This window comes from Symphalangus syndactylus, chromosome 23 (assembly GCF_028878055.3).
Source record: "Symphalangus syndactylus isolate Jambi chromosome 23, NHGRI_mSymSyn1-v2.1_pri, whole genome shotgun sequence".
Classification (NCBI taxonomy): domain Eukaryota; kingdom Metazoa; phylum Chordata; class Mammalia; order Primates; family Hylobatidae; genus Symphalangus; species Symphalangus syndactylus.
The window spans coordinates 42,621,210-42,636,229 of NC_072445.2; the positions used below are offsets into that span (position 1 = coordinate 42,621,210).

General features: G+C 42.3%; 1 protein-coding gene across 1 annotated transcript; it reads left to right on the top strand.

The window, feature by feature from the left end:
* Positions 1-725: 725 nt before the first annotated feature.
* Positions 726-10,884, top strand: GPX6 (glutathione peroxidase 6). Its single transcript, XM_055263913.1, is given in 6 exon segments — positions 726-812; position 1,992; positions 4,252-4,404; positions 8,684-8,801; positions 9,301-9,400; positions 10,599-10,884. Coding segments are annotated over 6 exon segments (666 nt in total). The 3' UTR covers positions 10,806-10,884.
* Positions 10,885-15,020: the final 4,136 nt, after the last annotated feature.

A 15,020-nucleotide genomic window follows, 5' to 3' on the forward strand; every position in this document is an offset into this window, starting at 1 on the left:
GTTTTCTCATACATGAAACTGTGTGAATACAGTTCTAGTTGTTTACCATTATCAGGCCATGTGGTAAGTGTTTTATAGTTATTATCACATTTAATTGTCACAGCAGCCCTAGAAGGTAGATAATATTATTATTCTGATTTCACAGATGAGAAAACTGGGGACAGACATACTAACTTTGATTTCAGAGTCAAGGAGCTAGCCAGTGGCACTGACAGGTATTGAATTCAATGGTCTTTATAGCCTCGTAGTCAAAGCTTCAGCCATTTTTTTCAGCTAAAAGCAGGAGAAGGGTAAAGAGCTTGGGAATGTGTGTAGGTCTGTTCCATAAGAGGAAAGCATCTGACCTGCTGCCCTAAGGAGCTGCATAGCTGGATCAGGTATCAGTGATCAGGACATAGATTATAGGCTTTTGAAAAGGCTCAGAAATCTGAGATAACTAAAAGCTTGTCTTTCAAGAGAGTTCACAAGAACTCAACCCCACCCAGATTGTAGTTTCAAGAGGCAGAGAATGCCTTTTCTGTGAAGCTGGCAGAGGCAAGGCAGGTGGAGCAGGCTTGATGGTGAGGGGCTTACAACTGAAGAGGAAGGGGGTGTGTAGGGAGTGGAGGTGGGTGTGTATGAATGCCACTCTGCAATTGGAGGGTGCTTCTTCAAACTGGTCCTGGCCAAGGGCTCAAAATGGGCTGAAATCCTGGGGACCTCAGAGTCGTCTAAAACTCCTAGCCATGTTCCGTCAGTTCCAGGCCTCCTGTCTTGTCCCGTTGTTCCTGGTTGGCTTTGCTCAGCAGACCTTAAAGCCTCAGAATAGGAAGGTGAGCATGGGACAGGGGATCCAAGCTGATTCCAGCACATGATGACCAACCTGACTGCCAGAGTTATGAGGAGTTCTCTCCTCTCTGCTTTCGAAGGACAAGATCTGCATTCCCAGCCCTTCTTCACAAATCCTGACATTGCTATCCTTAGCAGGCTCTCCCTAAATCCACTGTCTTTTACTTGCATCTTTTCCTCTGCACCTAGTAGCTCTTTGAACTGAATGTATGTGGAGTGGGGTTGGGGGGCTGCCTCAGCACATTCCCCTTTGCCACTTCCCCCTGGTGGCCCCTTGAAAGCCTAGAGCCTGTCCCCTTCATGCTGGTCCGTAGATCCCAACAAATGAGGCATGAAGTAGCAAATGGATTGAGAGGGAGCCTGCCCTGGTTACTCCTGGAGAGGCTGTTCAGCCAGAAACCCAGACGGAGACATGAGAGAATCTGGGGTTGGGATCTGCACTAGGAGTTTCAAGGCCACGGACAGAGGAGCTCCCCCACCCCCACACTCCCTAGAAAAATAAAACACATAAGGCCAATATGGTTGTCCACCAATAATAATTTTAGGGAAGTTCATGAGGTGAGGTAGAGACAAAGCTCAGCTCAGAGTAGGCTTTGTTCTCAGATCTTGGTGTTGCTCCCAAATCTCCTGATGCCATTTAGAAAAGTCCCCCCACTGGATGTCGATAGCCACCCCTGTAAAAGATGTGTATATATGTCTTAAGATGCAGACTGAGCAGATCACCTGAGGCACCCACAAATTTTAACTTTAAAATCAGATGAATTTATTCAAAAGCAGCCTCAGTGGTGGCCATATGCTAATTATATATCTTTTGTTAGTTCCTTTCTCTCCTCTATAAAAGGTGGCAAACAATGCCCATCATATAATGCAGTGATTCCCAGACTCGAGCTTACCTAAGAGAGAGCTGGTTAAAGCACAATTGCTGGGCCCCACCCAAGAGTTTCTGAGTCAGTAAGTTTTATTAGGGGGAGCCCAGGAACTTGCATTTCTAAAATGCTTCCGGTTGATACTCATGCAGGTCTCCAAACCTGAAGCTTTGAGCTTTAATCTCTGTTATTGTGTTCATATGAAGTGTAAGATGGTGCCTATTAAATGCCATAAGACAGCTTACTTACTTACTTTCAAGAAAGGTAACAGATCACTTGAAAGGGACAACCTCCAAGGGTCATCCAGATCTATGTCAGCCACTGCTGCCTCGTTGGGTGTGGAATTCTCAATGTAAAATATCATCTTGTGAATTAAAAGCTGCGTTCTAGGGTATTCTGTCTTCTTCAAACAGATGTAAGCAAACTAGAGCAGAACTGAAAACTGAGTAGGAAGGATTGAGCTCTTCAAGTCTGCAGTTTTCTTGGGATTCTGCATCTCATTTCACAGAGTGACATCCACATGAGAAGCAAATCTTTGGAAGCTGTTGCACCCAGAGCTAAGGTGGCACAAAGGCAAGAAAATTGAGGCACACAAATGACAGCTCACATGGTGATTTCCGTGTGACTTTTTATTATAGTAGTAAGAAAGACAAATGCTGGAAATTATTTAGCTCAGACGTAAGGTGTCATGAAGGCAAAAAGAATGCAGGCACATAGATGACAACCCCATCATAGTGGGTTTCTTAGGCTAATGTTCCCAAATATTGTGACTAATGTATATGCACAGATGTGTACAGAAGTATGGACTCAGAAGGAAAGGGCTTGCCCCTAGGTCAAGCCTCCTTCTCTCCAAGAATAATGAAGGAGAAGCTATGGCCTCGTGTCCTGGTAACAGACTCAGAAGATGATAAAGGGTTTCTTGCCCCACTCTCCCCACAGTAGCTCACCTACAGGCAATTCCTTCACTGCATGGGGTATGCTTTTATGGACTGAGATCCTGTGAAGCCCAGTTTAAATTACTCTAAAATTCTATGACTTTTCTTCATATGACCAGGAATAAATATAGCCTCTCTTAGCAGATAACATCTTAGCCTTTTGTTCCAGGTTCTGTATGCCTTTTATTCTTGGCATGCTTGTGGGTAGAAAGTTTTTCCGCTCTGTGCTTTCTATTTTATGAACTTTAATTCATGAGCAGTCCAGGCTGTTTCACCACAATATAAAGATGAGAAGTGGGTGTCATGGATGAGTTTTGAAGGTACCAGTGAAACCGGAAAAGTTCCCTTGTTCCTCTCACAGGGCATGCGATGGGGGGTGTGGCTCGCTTTTTCAGTTCCCCGCTGCTCAAACCTCTACGGGAGCAGAGGGGGAGCATACAGACGGGCAGATTGTGGGGCTCCGACCCCAAGGCAGTGTCTAGGGGTGAATGTTTACAGCTGAAGCCCCAGTAGGCGTGTGTTACAGGGTGCTCTTAGTTCAGCCACCCATAGGCGGCTTGTGTTAGCTCCATTAGACCCCTGCCTTATCAGAAAGACAGAGAGGGCTTTCCGTATCCCAGGGATCTTGCCTTGGTTTACAGGTAGAATCAGATCACACGTGGGCTTGGAGAATGAGTGCAAGGTTTTATTGAGTGGAAGTAGCTCTCAGCAGATGGGGCAGCCAAAAGAAGGATGGTTTTTCCCTGGAGTCCGGCCAAACTCCGTGTCCTTCCGCTGTCAATGGCCTTCCGGTGTGCTCCTACGATGGTGCATCGCTCCTACGATGGTGCATCGCTCCTACGATGGTGCATCCGTCTCCACGTCCAGCCAGTCGAGTGTGTTCCTCCGCTGATGTGCTCCTCTCCGCATCCATCGCCTGTGTCTCAGGGTTTTTATAGGCCTGCTAGGGTCTCAGGGTTTTTATAGGCACAGGATGGGATCATGGCAGGTAACATTTGAGTGAGAAGGCAGGAGTGCCTGTCCTCATGTAGGTCCGTAGGCACAGGCCCAAGAGTGGAGCCCTAGTCAGGTACCCGCCTTTCTCTATCCAGCACTTCCCTGCCGCCCGTCCCCCCATCACTAGTGATTACCCCAGTGGCAAGCCTGGAAAGGCCCTTCAATGGCATCTGGAGAAGTTATGGGCCTGATTTGGGGGGACAGGAATTACAATATAAGAACATGTAGTTGAGAAGTTTGTGTAAAGGTTACTTATGAGAAATCCTGCAAAAATCTGTTAAGAGTATCTGAGAGAGGACAGCATGACTTGAATGGGGAGTTAGGATGTCGGGGGAGAATGCAGTGTCAGGGAACAGAGGTAAATGGTATTAATCTTCTGGAAACGGGAAGAATATTATGAAATGCTTGTCTTGCCACACACACACAAAAATGGATTATAATTTAGAAGACATAAATTCTAGCTATGGCATCAGCTCTAACTAAAAATTTTACTTGGAAAGATCCTTTCAGTTCTTAGAATTTCAAGATATTACATGAAGGGTCTTTGAGTGTTTTGAAAAAGTCCACAAACGTTGGGAATTATTGTTTATCTTATATCGTTATGGTTATTTTTGTAACATTCCAAGTGGATTGCAACAAAGGGGTGACAGGCACTATCTATGAGTATGGAGCCCTCACTCTCAATGGCGAGGAGTACATCCAGTTCAAGCAGTTTGCAGGCAAGCACGTCCTGTTTGTCAATGTAGCCACCTATTGAGGCTTGGCAGCTCAGTATCCTGGTAAGAACTCATGTTTCAACTCTTTTGGAAGCAGCATTGCCAGATAGCCATATTCTAATTCCAGAAGGTTTTACCAATGTGTTATTGGAGGATGCGATGGGAGAACTGATCAGGTGACTCTACCTCCCTAAATGCTGCTCCTGCTTTGCTCCTTAGAATATCAGGATAATTATTTCCAGATTTGAGAACTAAGACCTTCCCAAAGACTTAAAGACCACCAGGAGCACACTTGTAGTTGAACAAGTTGAATGTGTTACTCGGTGCCCTGAAGGAGAACATGTTCTGTAGAGAACCATGGGGTTTCTTAGTAAGAAAGTATTAGAAAGGACTTACTATAGAATCTGAACTTTTGTTAGGTGATTTGGAGATGAGTTCAAGGAACTGAAGTTCTGTTCTGGATTGGATGCCATCCAGAACTGTGAGCAATTATATGATTCGGTATCTTAATCAATCATATCTACATGGGGAGAGAAACGGAGACTAAAGCTGTAACTGGGAAAGAAGCAGCAGTCACTCATATTGGCAAGAATAGGGTGGCACCTGGTCATTGTTGTGATTTGGACAATGTTCATGCTTTGTCTATGTTCAGTTACAATTATGCAGTGGCCTTGTTTTTGTCTTGATTCATCATGATCACATGTTATGTGATATTGAGGTTCTATGAAATTGTTTGTTTCCTAGGAGAGTGCTAAAGACTAGCTGTAACTCCCAGGCCAGTTACCTGGCTTTCAAGGACTGATTTTATGCTTCTCATCAATTACTTCTGATAAAAACGGGAGAGATGAGTGATCTTTGATATTCTGGAAAATGCCCTTGGGTTCTGTAGGCACCTGCAAATGACAAAGAGGGAAATGAAGTTTTCTGTCTGGGAAGCCTTTGATTGGTACAAAGGCTGTGTAGTGTGACTGGCAATGTAGAAGAATGCTCTATCTCGCCAACCTTGGCCTAACCTTCTGTGGTAGCTGAGGTGTGTTTCCATTTACTTTGTGCCCTTATCGGAGAAGAGTTTGGTATTACTGTTGATCCAGAAAAGGTTATTTAAAATTCTAGATCAATTATACTAGAGATAGATACAGCTTTGGACAGGCCAAGAACTTTATTCTATGCTTTTAAAAAATGGCTCAAGATAAATTTAAAAGATTTATTGCACCAAATGCCACAGAGAAATGGATCAAAATAATACATGAACAAATTTTGTTTTGAGACAGTCTCGCTCTGTCGCCCAGGCTGGAGTGCAGTGGCGTGATCTCAGCTCACTGCAACCTCTGCCTCCCAGGTTCAAGTAATTCTTGTGCCTCAGCCTCCCGAGTAGCTGGGATTACAGGCGTGCACCACTATATCTAGCTAGTTTTGGGTTTTTTTTTTTTTTTTTTTTTTTTTTTGCGTTTTTAGCAGAGACAGGGTTTTGCCATGTTGGCCAGGCTGATCTCGAACTCCTGACCTCAAGCGATCCACAAGCCTTGGCCTCCTAAAGTGCTGGGATTACAGGCGTGAGCCACCACACCTGGCCTATACAAAAACAAGTTTTAAGAAAAATTTTCCACACATTGACACTGTTATCTGTTCAACTGATCAAAAATATATAAACCCTATCAATTTTTCTTAATGGATTTTCAATAATAAAAATCCCAGAATTGTATCCGTTTTAAGTAACACTTAAAGTCAAGCATATTGTAATCTCATGTCTAAAAGACCTGGATCACCAAATTTTGCCATTTTAAAATTAACATTCAGAGGATGCTACATGATTTAAGCAAAAATTCTAATAAAATGCCGGCTCCTCCAAAGTACAAACGGCTCACATTTACCAAGAGAAGCTAAATACTTTTCCAATTTAATGGTAAAATTATGCATAAAAAAATGGTCTCAAAAGGACAGATTAGGATAAGAATCACATGTTTAAAATAATTTGGGGGTCACTTTGTTATTATTATTATTTTTGAGACAGGGTCTTGCTCTGTCGCCCAGGCTGGAGTGCAGGGGCACGATCTTGGCTCACTGTAACCTCTGCCTCCGGGATTCAAGCTATTCTCTTGCCTCAGCCTCCCAAAGAGCTGGGACTACAGGTGCATATCACCTCGCCCGGCTAATTTTTTTTTTTTTTTTTTTTTTTTTTTAGTAGAGACTGGATTTCACCGTGTTGGTCAGGCTGCTCTCGAACTCCTGGCCTCAAGTGATCCAACTGCTTCAGCCTCCCAAAGTGCTGGGATTATAGGCATGAGCCACCACACCCGGCCTCAATTTTTTTATTTTTATGTACAATCAAGTCTATGGAAAACCTGAAAAGCTACACACTAAATTTTTATTATAAGAGCCCAAACAACAATTTAGTATCATTTAGTAAGTGAGAAAGTTAAAAGAACTTGCCAAAGGAATAGAATCAAGTTCTGCTAAGTGTGTCTACTATAGGACCTCAGGACCTAGGTATTAGAGCCCAAAGAACAGTTTTGTATCATTTAGCAAGCAAGAGTTCTCCTCCCTTCCAAAAGTTAAATTTGAAAAATACGGTAAATTTAAAAAGTTGTGATGTGTAAACAGCAATTCCCTAATTCCATGGAATGTGAAGCTGCTCTTAAATTTGTTTTAATTTAATTTTAACTTAAATTTGCTAAATATTGAATAGGCAATATACTTCCAACATTCAAAATTCAAGAGATATAAAAAGGTTTAACAGTGGCACTTGCCATGTTCCCTTCTCTTTAGGCAACCATTATTATAAGTTTATGGTGTATATTTCCAGAAATCTATTATGCATATACAAGCAAACATTTCTCTCTCACTTTCTTTCTCTCAAGCACATACACATACACAAACGTACACACAGAAATGATTATGCACATTGCTTTTTCACATATATCACATACAATGGGGACAGGAGTGGTGGCTCACACCTATAATCCCAGCACTTTGGGAGGCCAAGGTGGCCAGATCACTCTTGAATATCAGGCGTTTGAGATCAGCCTTGCCAACATGGTGAAACCCTGCCTCTACTAAAAATACAAAAAATTAGCTGGGCATGGTGGCACATGCCTGTAATCCCAACTACTCAGGAGGCTAAAACACAAGAATCTCTTGAACCTGGGAGGCGGAGGTTGCAGTGAGCTGAAATCCTGCCACTGCACTCCAGCCTGGGTGACAGAGAGACTCTGTCTAAAAACAAAACAAAAAAAAATGGTGAGTTTCCTCATTCATTTTAAGGCATAGTATTCCATTGTGTTGCTGTGGTATAATTTATTAAATTAGTTTATGAGAATTTTAAAGAGCATCTCATTCAAATTTTACTCCAGATGAGGAAATTGAGAGAATTAAAGAAACTTGCCAAAGGAATAAAATCAAGGTCTGTTAAGTGTGTCTGCTATAGAAAGGAAATATTCTTGATGGCCAAAGATAAGAGAGAGATGAGTTTCGATAGTAACTGAAGAACTGTAGAAAAATAGGAAGGCACTCTCTATTTAAGAGGAGGTTCTTAGGGGACATTCCAGCAGGCAGAGCTGAATCTGAATGAGAATGGCCAGTACATGTTCTGAGGTCTGAGTAAATCTGACCTGAAAATAGCTGAAGATGGAAATTATGATTCAAGTCTAAACAGACAAGTTGGAAGGTTCCTGACAGTAGTAAAGAGCAATTTGGAGTTTGTGGCCTGGCATCCCAGGGCATGTTGCAGCATCAGTTAGGTCACTGGAATTGAGGAGAGGGTACAGAATACTGTAGAGGATAGCCTTGGAATTTCTCTTTCTCTACCACTCCCAGGGTGGAGCACCAAGGAGTACTCCTGGGAATGTGACTGGAACTGGAGTGTCTGGTTGTGTCACCATGGGACATTGTATGAGTGGGGCTGCGGGGATGCGGGGATAGGTGGGTAGGATTTCCATTTTGTTTGCTTTTTCCTTAGAAATTTTTTTGATCAATTCATCAACGAAGGAAGACAGTGGCATTCAAATCTGACTTCTCTTTAGAACCAAACAGGACTCCCACACAAGGCTACTAACGTGTGTGTGTGTGTGTGTGTGTTTAAAAAAAAATAAGAGTTCTCCTTGGATGGTAAAGTGTAGCCAGGCATGGGAGCTACAAGAAAAACAGCAGCCATTTAGATGCATTTCTGGAAACGTGTGCTCTAGTCTTTTTTTTTTCTCTACTCCTTTGATCTCTGTAATCTTGAATCTTTCCCTTCTTAGTCCTCGGTTTATTCATGTGATAAATGGATACATTCAGTGATCTTTCACTGCTTGAGGTAGGCCTCCTGACCAGGCCACCCCTGCTATTCATTCTCCACTTACAGAACTGAATGCACTACAGGAGTTGCTGAAGAATTTTGGTGTCATTGTGTTGGCCTTTCCCTGCAACCAGTTTGGAAAACAAGAACCAGAAACAAACTCAGAAATACTTCTTGGTCTCAAGTGAGTGCTTGCATGGGTCCCTGCAGACGCCCTGTCAGGATTTCCATTCCTCATTCCACCTAGATCCCTGACTATTCTGGAAACTTCTGGGATAGGCCATACATACATGGGTTGAAGCATATCCTTATGATGTTTTGAATTCAATCTATTCTATTCGCAGTGCTCAAATATTATCTTTACTTTTGAATTATTTGATAGTGAGGCTAAGGGAAGATTGAATGGAAATAAGCATAGAGAAAAGAAGGGAGTATAAGAAATGGAAATGAAGCAGGAAACCTAAGCTCAAAATATTGCCTTCCAATTTTCTTAGAATTCTCTATTGGCTCCACAAAGCCTATTGCATAAAGTCCTGCTTCCCACAGACTATCTTTTCTTATCTTCCCTGTGCACAGCCTCTTCCCTTTATCTTTAATTTCCTGTGGTAGTGAATGGTGATGGCCATTATTTTCCATCCATGTCTTAATTTGTATCTTGCTGGGAACATTTTGATTCACTGCAGGTATGTGTGTCCAGGTAGTGGCTTTGTCCCCAATTTCCAGCTCTTTGAGAAAGGGGATGTGAATGGAGAAAAAGAACAGAAGGTCTTTACTTGCCTGAAGGTGAGTGAGTATAAACCTGGCATGGATTTGTTAGCTAGAAATGCTCTGAAAGCAGTGGGGCTCATGTCTAGGGTTGTGGTTGGACTTCTTGGAAAAGAGATGCTCAGATAAATTCAAGGCTCATGGCAATATCTGCTGTGAGGCTTTAGCTTTAAGTAGAGGAAACCCATGATGGACAATAGCTCTGACATGGACTACCCTCCTGTACTGAATGGTAATGATTCATTCATTCAGCAATCGTTTATCAGATCTCCAGTATGTGCTATATAATGAGTTAACAAACATTAATAGCATAGTCTCTTCCCTGAAGGAACTCACATTTAATCAGGAGACAGACATGGATGATACAGAATACCATGTGGTAAATGCCTTTAGAGTCACAGAGTGTTAGAAATACAGAATACCAGGATAGAAGGACCCCTGAGGATCTGTCTACTCAGCCCCAAATGCTGGTCTGCAGAACAAGGCTGGTCCTGCTGAAATTTTCACTCATCCACAGCAAACAAGGGAAAAAAGACAATGCAGAATTTTTCATAAAGCTCAACTTATTGAATATAAGACCAACATTTATTCTGACTTTAAATTACTATTATGTTTACCCATATAAATTGTCCTTTACTTACTCAAAAATGGTGCTATAATCAATTTTATGTGGTTCAACAAGAGTATTTAAAAATCCCTTAATTTTTAAATGTATGCTTATAGTAGACTTTCAATTTTTCTTATTGGCAAAATGAGTATTGGTGATTCTATGTTAATCTCCAAGGAAATAGTTATTGAAATTTTACTGGCTTATGAAGCCTATGAAGCCCCAAACTCTGGGAGCCACTACTCTAAATCAACCTCTTTTTTTTCTGCTAAGGAACCAAACTGTAGAAATGATATGACTTGCCCAAGGAAACAGAAAATAGTCTTTTACTGAATCACCGTGATGAAATCATGGGAATAGAGAAAAGGCAGGGAAAGGAGGAATGCTATTTACCATTATACTCTCTAACTCTCGGTTGTTTGGTAGTTGGTGTATTAGTATTGATACATTGTAGTGTCTGTGGTTGATTGGAAGCATGCAAAGTAGTTAATATATTAAAATACATAATGGTGAGTAGACTTTCTAGTCTAGATATAAAACTGTACCACACAGAAGTAGAAATAAAGTAGAAATAAATGTATCTCTCTACTTTCTATATCTCTGCTCCAGAACTCCTGCCCTCCGACCTCTGATCTTTTGGGCTCATCAAGCTAACTCTTCTGGGAGCCCATGAAGGTTCATGATATCTGCTGGAACTTTGAGAAATTTCTGGTGGGGCCCGATGGAGTCCCTGTCATGCACTGGTTCCACCAGGCTCCAGTCAGCACAGTCAAGTCAGACATCCTGGAGTACCTAAAGCAGTTCAATACCCACTAGGAAGGGCTAGCGACTGGCAGAAGTAATTACCCTGTCTCCCACCTGCAGGAATGTCTAACAAAGCATCCATCTTCCTCCATCTTTGCTCCACACTCCTGCCTACCCAGCCTCCTGATGACCAAACCATCCTGTACTACCCAAGCAGCTGCTTAGCATGTGTGTGTAGCTGTGTGTGTATGTGTGTGTGTGTGTGTGTGTGTGTATGGATATGTAGAATTGTATTTGTTGGTATATGCATAGGTGTATGTATGGGGTGTGTGTGTGTGTGTGTGCACGTGCGTGTGTGTGTGTTTGAAGATTAAGGAAAAGAACACCTATCTCTCCAACTCTCTGATCCTGAAATATCTATTCCAAAGGAAAATCATATTTTAGGGTAGATGAATCAGACTATCCTGTGTCCCTAAAAAAGCAATCCCCAGAAGTTGTGACATCTATCCTTTCCCCTTCCTGAAAGTTTAAAGAAAGCAGGAGCTGGCCGCAAGACTCTAGGCCTCGTTCATAGCCTCTCTCCTCTAAGATAGGCATGCATTGTTAAACTCTTCTCTCCTTAATTCTTTATTCCCATGCCACCTAGTAGTTCTCATGTAGGACTTCTGAAGGCAGAGTGAGAGCAGAAACCCCACCTCACATGAAGGGAAGGGCATCTCCGTGATGGTGGATCCCAAAACCCCTCTGGGTCGGACCCTGCCAGAGCCTTCCTTAGTGCCTGTCCCTTAGTGCATTCAGGTCATGGCACCTGGGCAGGGATGTCCCTGTATTCGGAATGATGGGCTTTGTCCTCACCCTGAGCCTCCTCAGCTTTAAGCTTATTTTGGTCACTATCTCAAATTTAAAAATTCTGCAGCAACCTGGCTCTGTGTGGTGTTTTCCCAGTCCCATATTATGTCCAGTCATGCTTCTTTCTCTGTCACTTTGTCCCTGCTTTCTTGATTCCCTTGCCTTGTTCTTCAGTATTTTGTTTTTCTCAAAAATGCTCTAGAACTTTCCTTGGCACATATAAAAGCACTGGCTGGAACTGGTTGCTCAGAGCTGCTGTGACCGTGAGCACAGATCTCTTCGTGTCAGGTCCCTCTGCACCCTCCCGTTCAGGTCTCTTGACCAGGCCCCTACATGACAGGAATCCTTGCCTCTCAAAGAATCCTCTCTCTCTCTACAACAAATATGCATATATTTCTGTTTCTAAAATTAATTCATGCTCACTGTTAAAATCTGAAAGCATATAAAAGTAAAAAGGCATAACAAAACAAAATGGAACAAAACCCACTCCTAATCAGAGGTGCAAAGGACCTGCTAGGAAGCCCTATCTGCCCCGTGCCATTTTATAGCTAAAATACAGTGTTTTGTAATTCAAGCAGATTTCAGAAAACCAGATATTAAGGAAAGAAATTAGATGAGGAAGTAAAATAAAATCACTGTTTTTCTCTTCCTTTTTACAAATTACTTGGAACATAGGTATTAGCACTTAAAAATATTTTTTGCACTTAAAAAATGCAGGAAATTTAAATATCAGTGAGTAATTTCAAACATTATAGGGATCGTAATCCTGCTGTGTACCTAAATAGAAATGTGGGCTGGGCACAGTGGTGCACACCTGTAATCCCAGCACTTTGGGAGGCCAAGGAGGGTGGATCACCTGAGGTCAGGAGTTCGCGACCAGCCTGACTAACATGGTGAAACTCTGTCTCTACTAAATACAAAAAAATTAGGCGGGCGTGGTGGCATATGCCTGTAATCCGAGCTACTTGGGAGACCAAGACAGGAAAATTGCTTGTTCCCTGGAGGTGGAGGTTGCAATGAGCCGAGATCGCGCCATTGCTCTCCACCCTGGGTAACAAGAATGAAACTCCATCTCAAAAAAAAAAAAAAGGAAGAAAGAAAAAGAAATGTGATCTATGACTTAATCTTTATTCAGCAACATGAAAATTGACTAACTAAACCAAAAACTGTTAGGAAAATGATTCTTAAGACCTTAAAATTCATAAGTGGTGGATATTTGATACATGAAAAATGGGAAATATTATCAAAATAGTTGGATGCTTTCTTTTCTTAAACTTAAAATCTAGTAAGAAAAAATGAATTTAAAAAAATCTGGCTTTCCTTGGCTGTAAACCATAGGATTTGAGATTTCTATAAATCTTTTACTAACCACTATGGCGGTTGTGAGGGCAGTGAGGAGATTACAGAAACAGCTACCAGTGGTGTTAAGAAATATGTTTCATTTTTTAGCTTCTTTTAAATCTCTGAAGTGGTTAAGTGCCTCTGGGACCTTAATAGTCTTCAGAAGGGTTCCAGACCTGGTAAGATCTGGATAACCAAGGTCCAGAAAGTAGGTGGAGGAGGATGAGTTGACACAATGTATAAAATTCTCTCCAGTTACTGGTTCAGCCTAACCCAGGAACCTGCAGTTGCTCCAGGTGACCAACATTCCTATAGTAATGAAGAAAGAAGACTGCAGCCTTCAGCCTGAATGCATTGTGCCTGAGTATGCAGGAAAGGTCTTCATCCTGCCACTGCTCTGAAAATCCAGGTTCTATATTCCTAACGCCTTCCAGTGGCTGTCCCTGAAGAGAAAATAAACATTGTTCTGGAGAAAGCCAAGACCATAGAAATGAGAAACAGAAATGTCCTTGCAGTGGGAGGTGGGCATAGGTGAGGGGCAGGTTTGGGGGCCAGCAGTCCAGATCAGAATGTCACAAATGATAACGATGATGATGATGGCAATAATAATAATGTAAAATATAATAATAGTGTAAAATGTCTTTATAAAGAGAGGATCAAGACATAAAATTTTCCACTTCTCTCCTCCTCAACCAATCCCTATAGCAGAGCTTAGTCCCCAAGGAAAGTTACACTTACAACCTTCTGGAAGTGGGTGGACTTCTCAGGAGTGTCTAAGGAGCTCCAGTCTGTCATAGTAGTTAAAAGTTTACTATCAGGTGATTATCATCATTACCATCACAGGCACTATTATTGCTGTGGAACTTTTTTCTTCTAACCAGAAGTTCCCACAACTTATTACGCAAATCTGGTACACTAGAGCTAACTGGGTCCACAAATCCCTACACCACAAAAAACCTACCAGGTATCTAGAATCATTAAGGCTCCACTGATTACAAAACTTTTGGAGAGAGTTCTCAGGCAGGATGGAAAGGTTCTAAGGTCCTAGAAAACCAGGACTCAGACCCTCTCTAATCAACCTATTCCCAGATTTGCAAAGCAGCCCATAGCAGGAGGTAATAAACCACTGTGGTCTCCCCTGTGGCAGTTAATCTGTGGATGTAATATATTTTCTGTGGACTGTGTGGACACAGGTGGCTCTTAGCCTTGGAGAGTGCCCGTGTCAATTCTGGGAGGTGAATTCTCAAAATATGAGAAGTAGGATGCAGTCTATCCCAGAGCACATCAAATCTTGCTCCTGTGGTCTTATGAACACCTCTTGACTTGGCTTCTGTTCTCTGTAAACAGAATCTGAGACAAGAATTGAGGCACATATAACTTATTGAAAGAATGGTTTCAGAAGAAAGGGAATCTGTGAAGCAGGATAGGGCCATGAAAAGAGAGAATTAAAATGCAATTTCTGCTGGAGTTTAGCTTCAGAAAAAATCACACTATAATCAATCCCATCTTGAAGGATGAGACATAGCCTCTTGCAGCCTATGTGAGTCAGTCATTGGCTTATGGGCCCACCCTTGAACTCTGGAGGCATAAACTCCCAGGTGAGGTGGCTCCCTTTGGCTGAAGAAAATTCTTTGGAGAAGGTGGCCACTGAGAATAATACTCTGGAGAAGGGGCAGCTCTGAGCCATTAGCAGCCAAAACTCAGAGCAAGTGGAGATGCAGTCACTGGCCCAGTAAAGCCCGTCTGGGTAAGGCTGTGGAGACCACCTATTACCCTCCACAAATGAGTCATTATTGAGGGAAATCTCGAGTAGAGGCCCTGAGAAAAGGACATTGACAATCAGTCATCATTTTCCCTTTCTTGACTTCTATCTCTAGGAAATTGGTTCTCAAAGCATAGTCCTCTGGCCAGCAGCAGTAGCATCACTTGAGAACTTAGAAATGCAGTTTTCAGATCTCTCCTGGGCTCACTGACCCAGAAGCCCTGGGGTGGGTCCAGCAGTCTGTTTTCAAAAGGCTTCCAGTTGATCATAATACATGCTAAAGTTTGAGGACCATTGCTCTAAGGAATAGAGAATTTGCAGAAAATATTGTCATG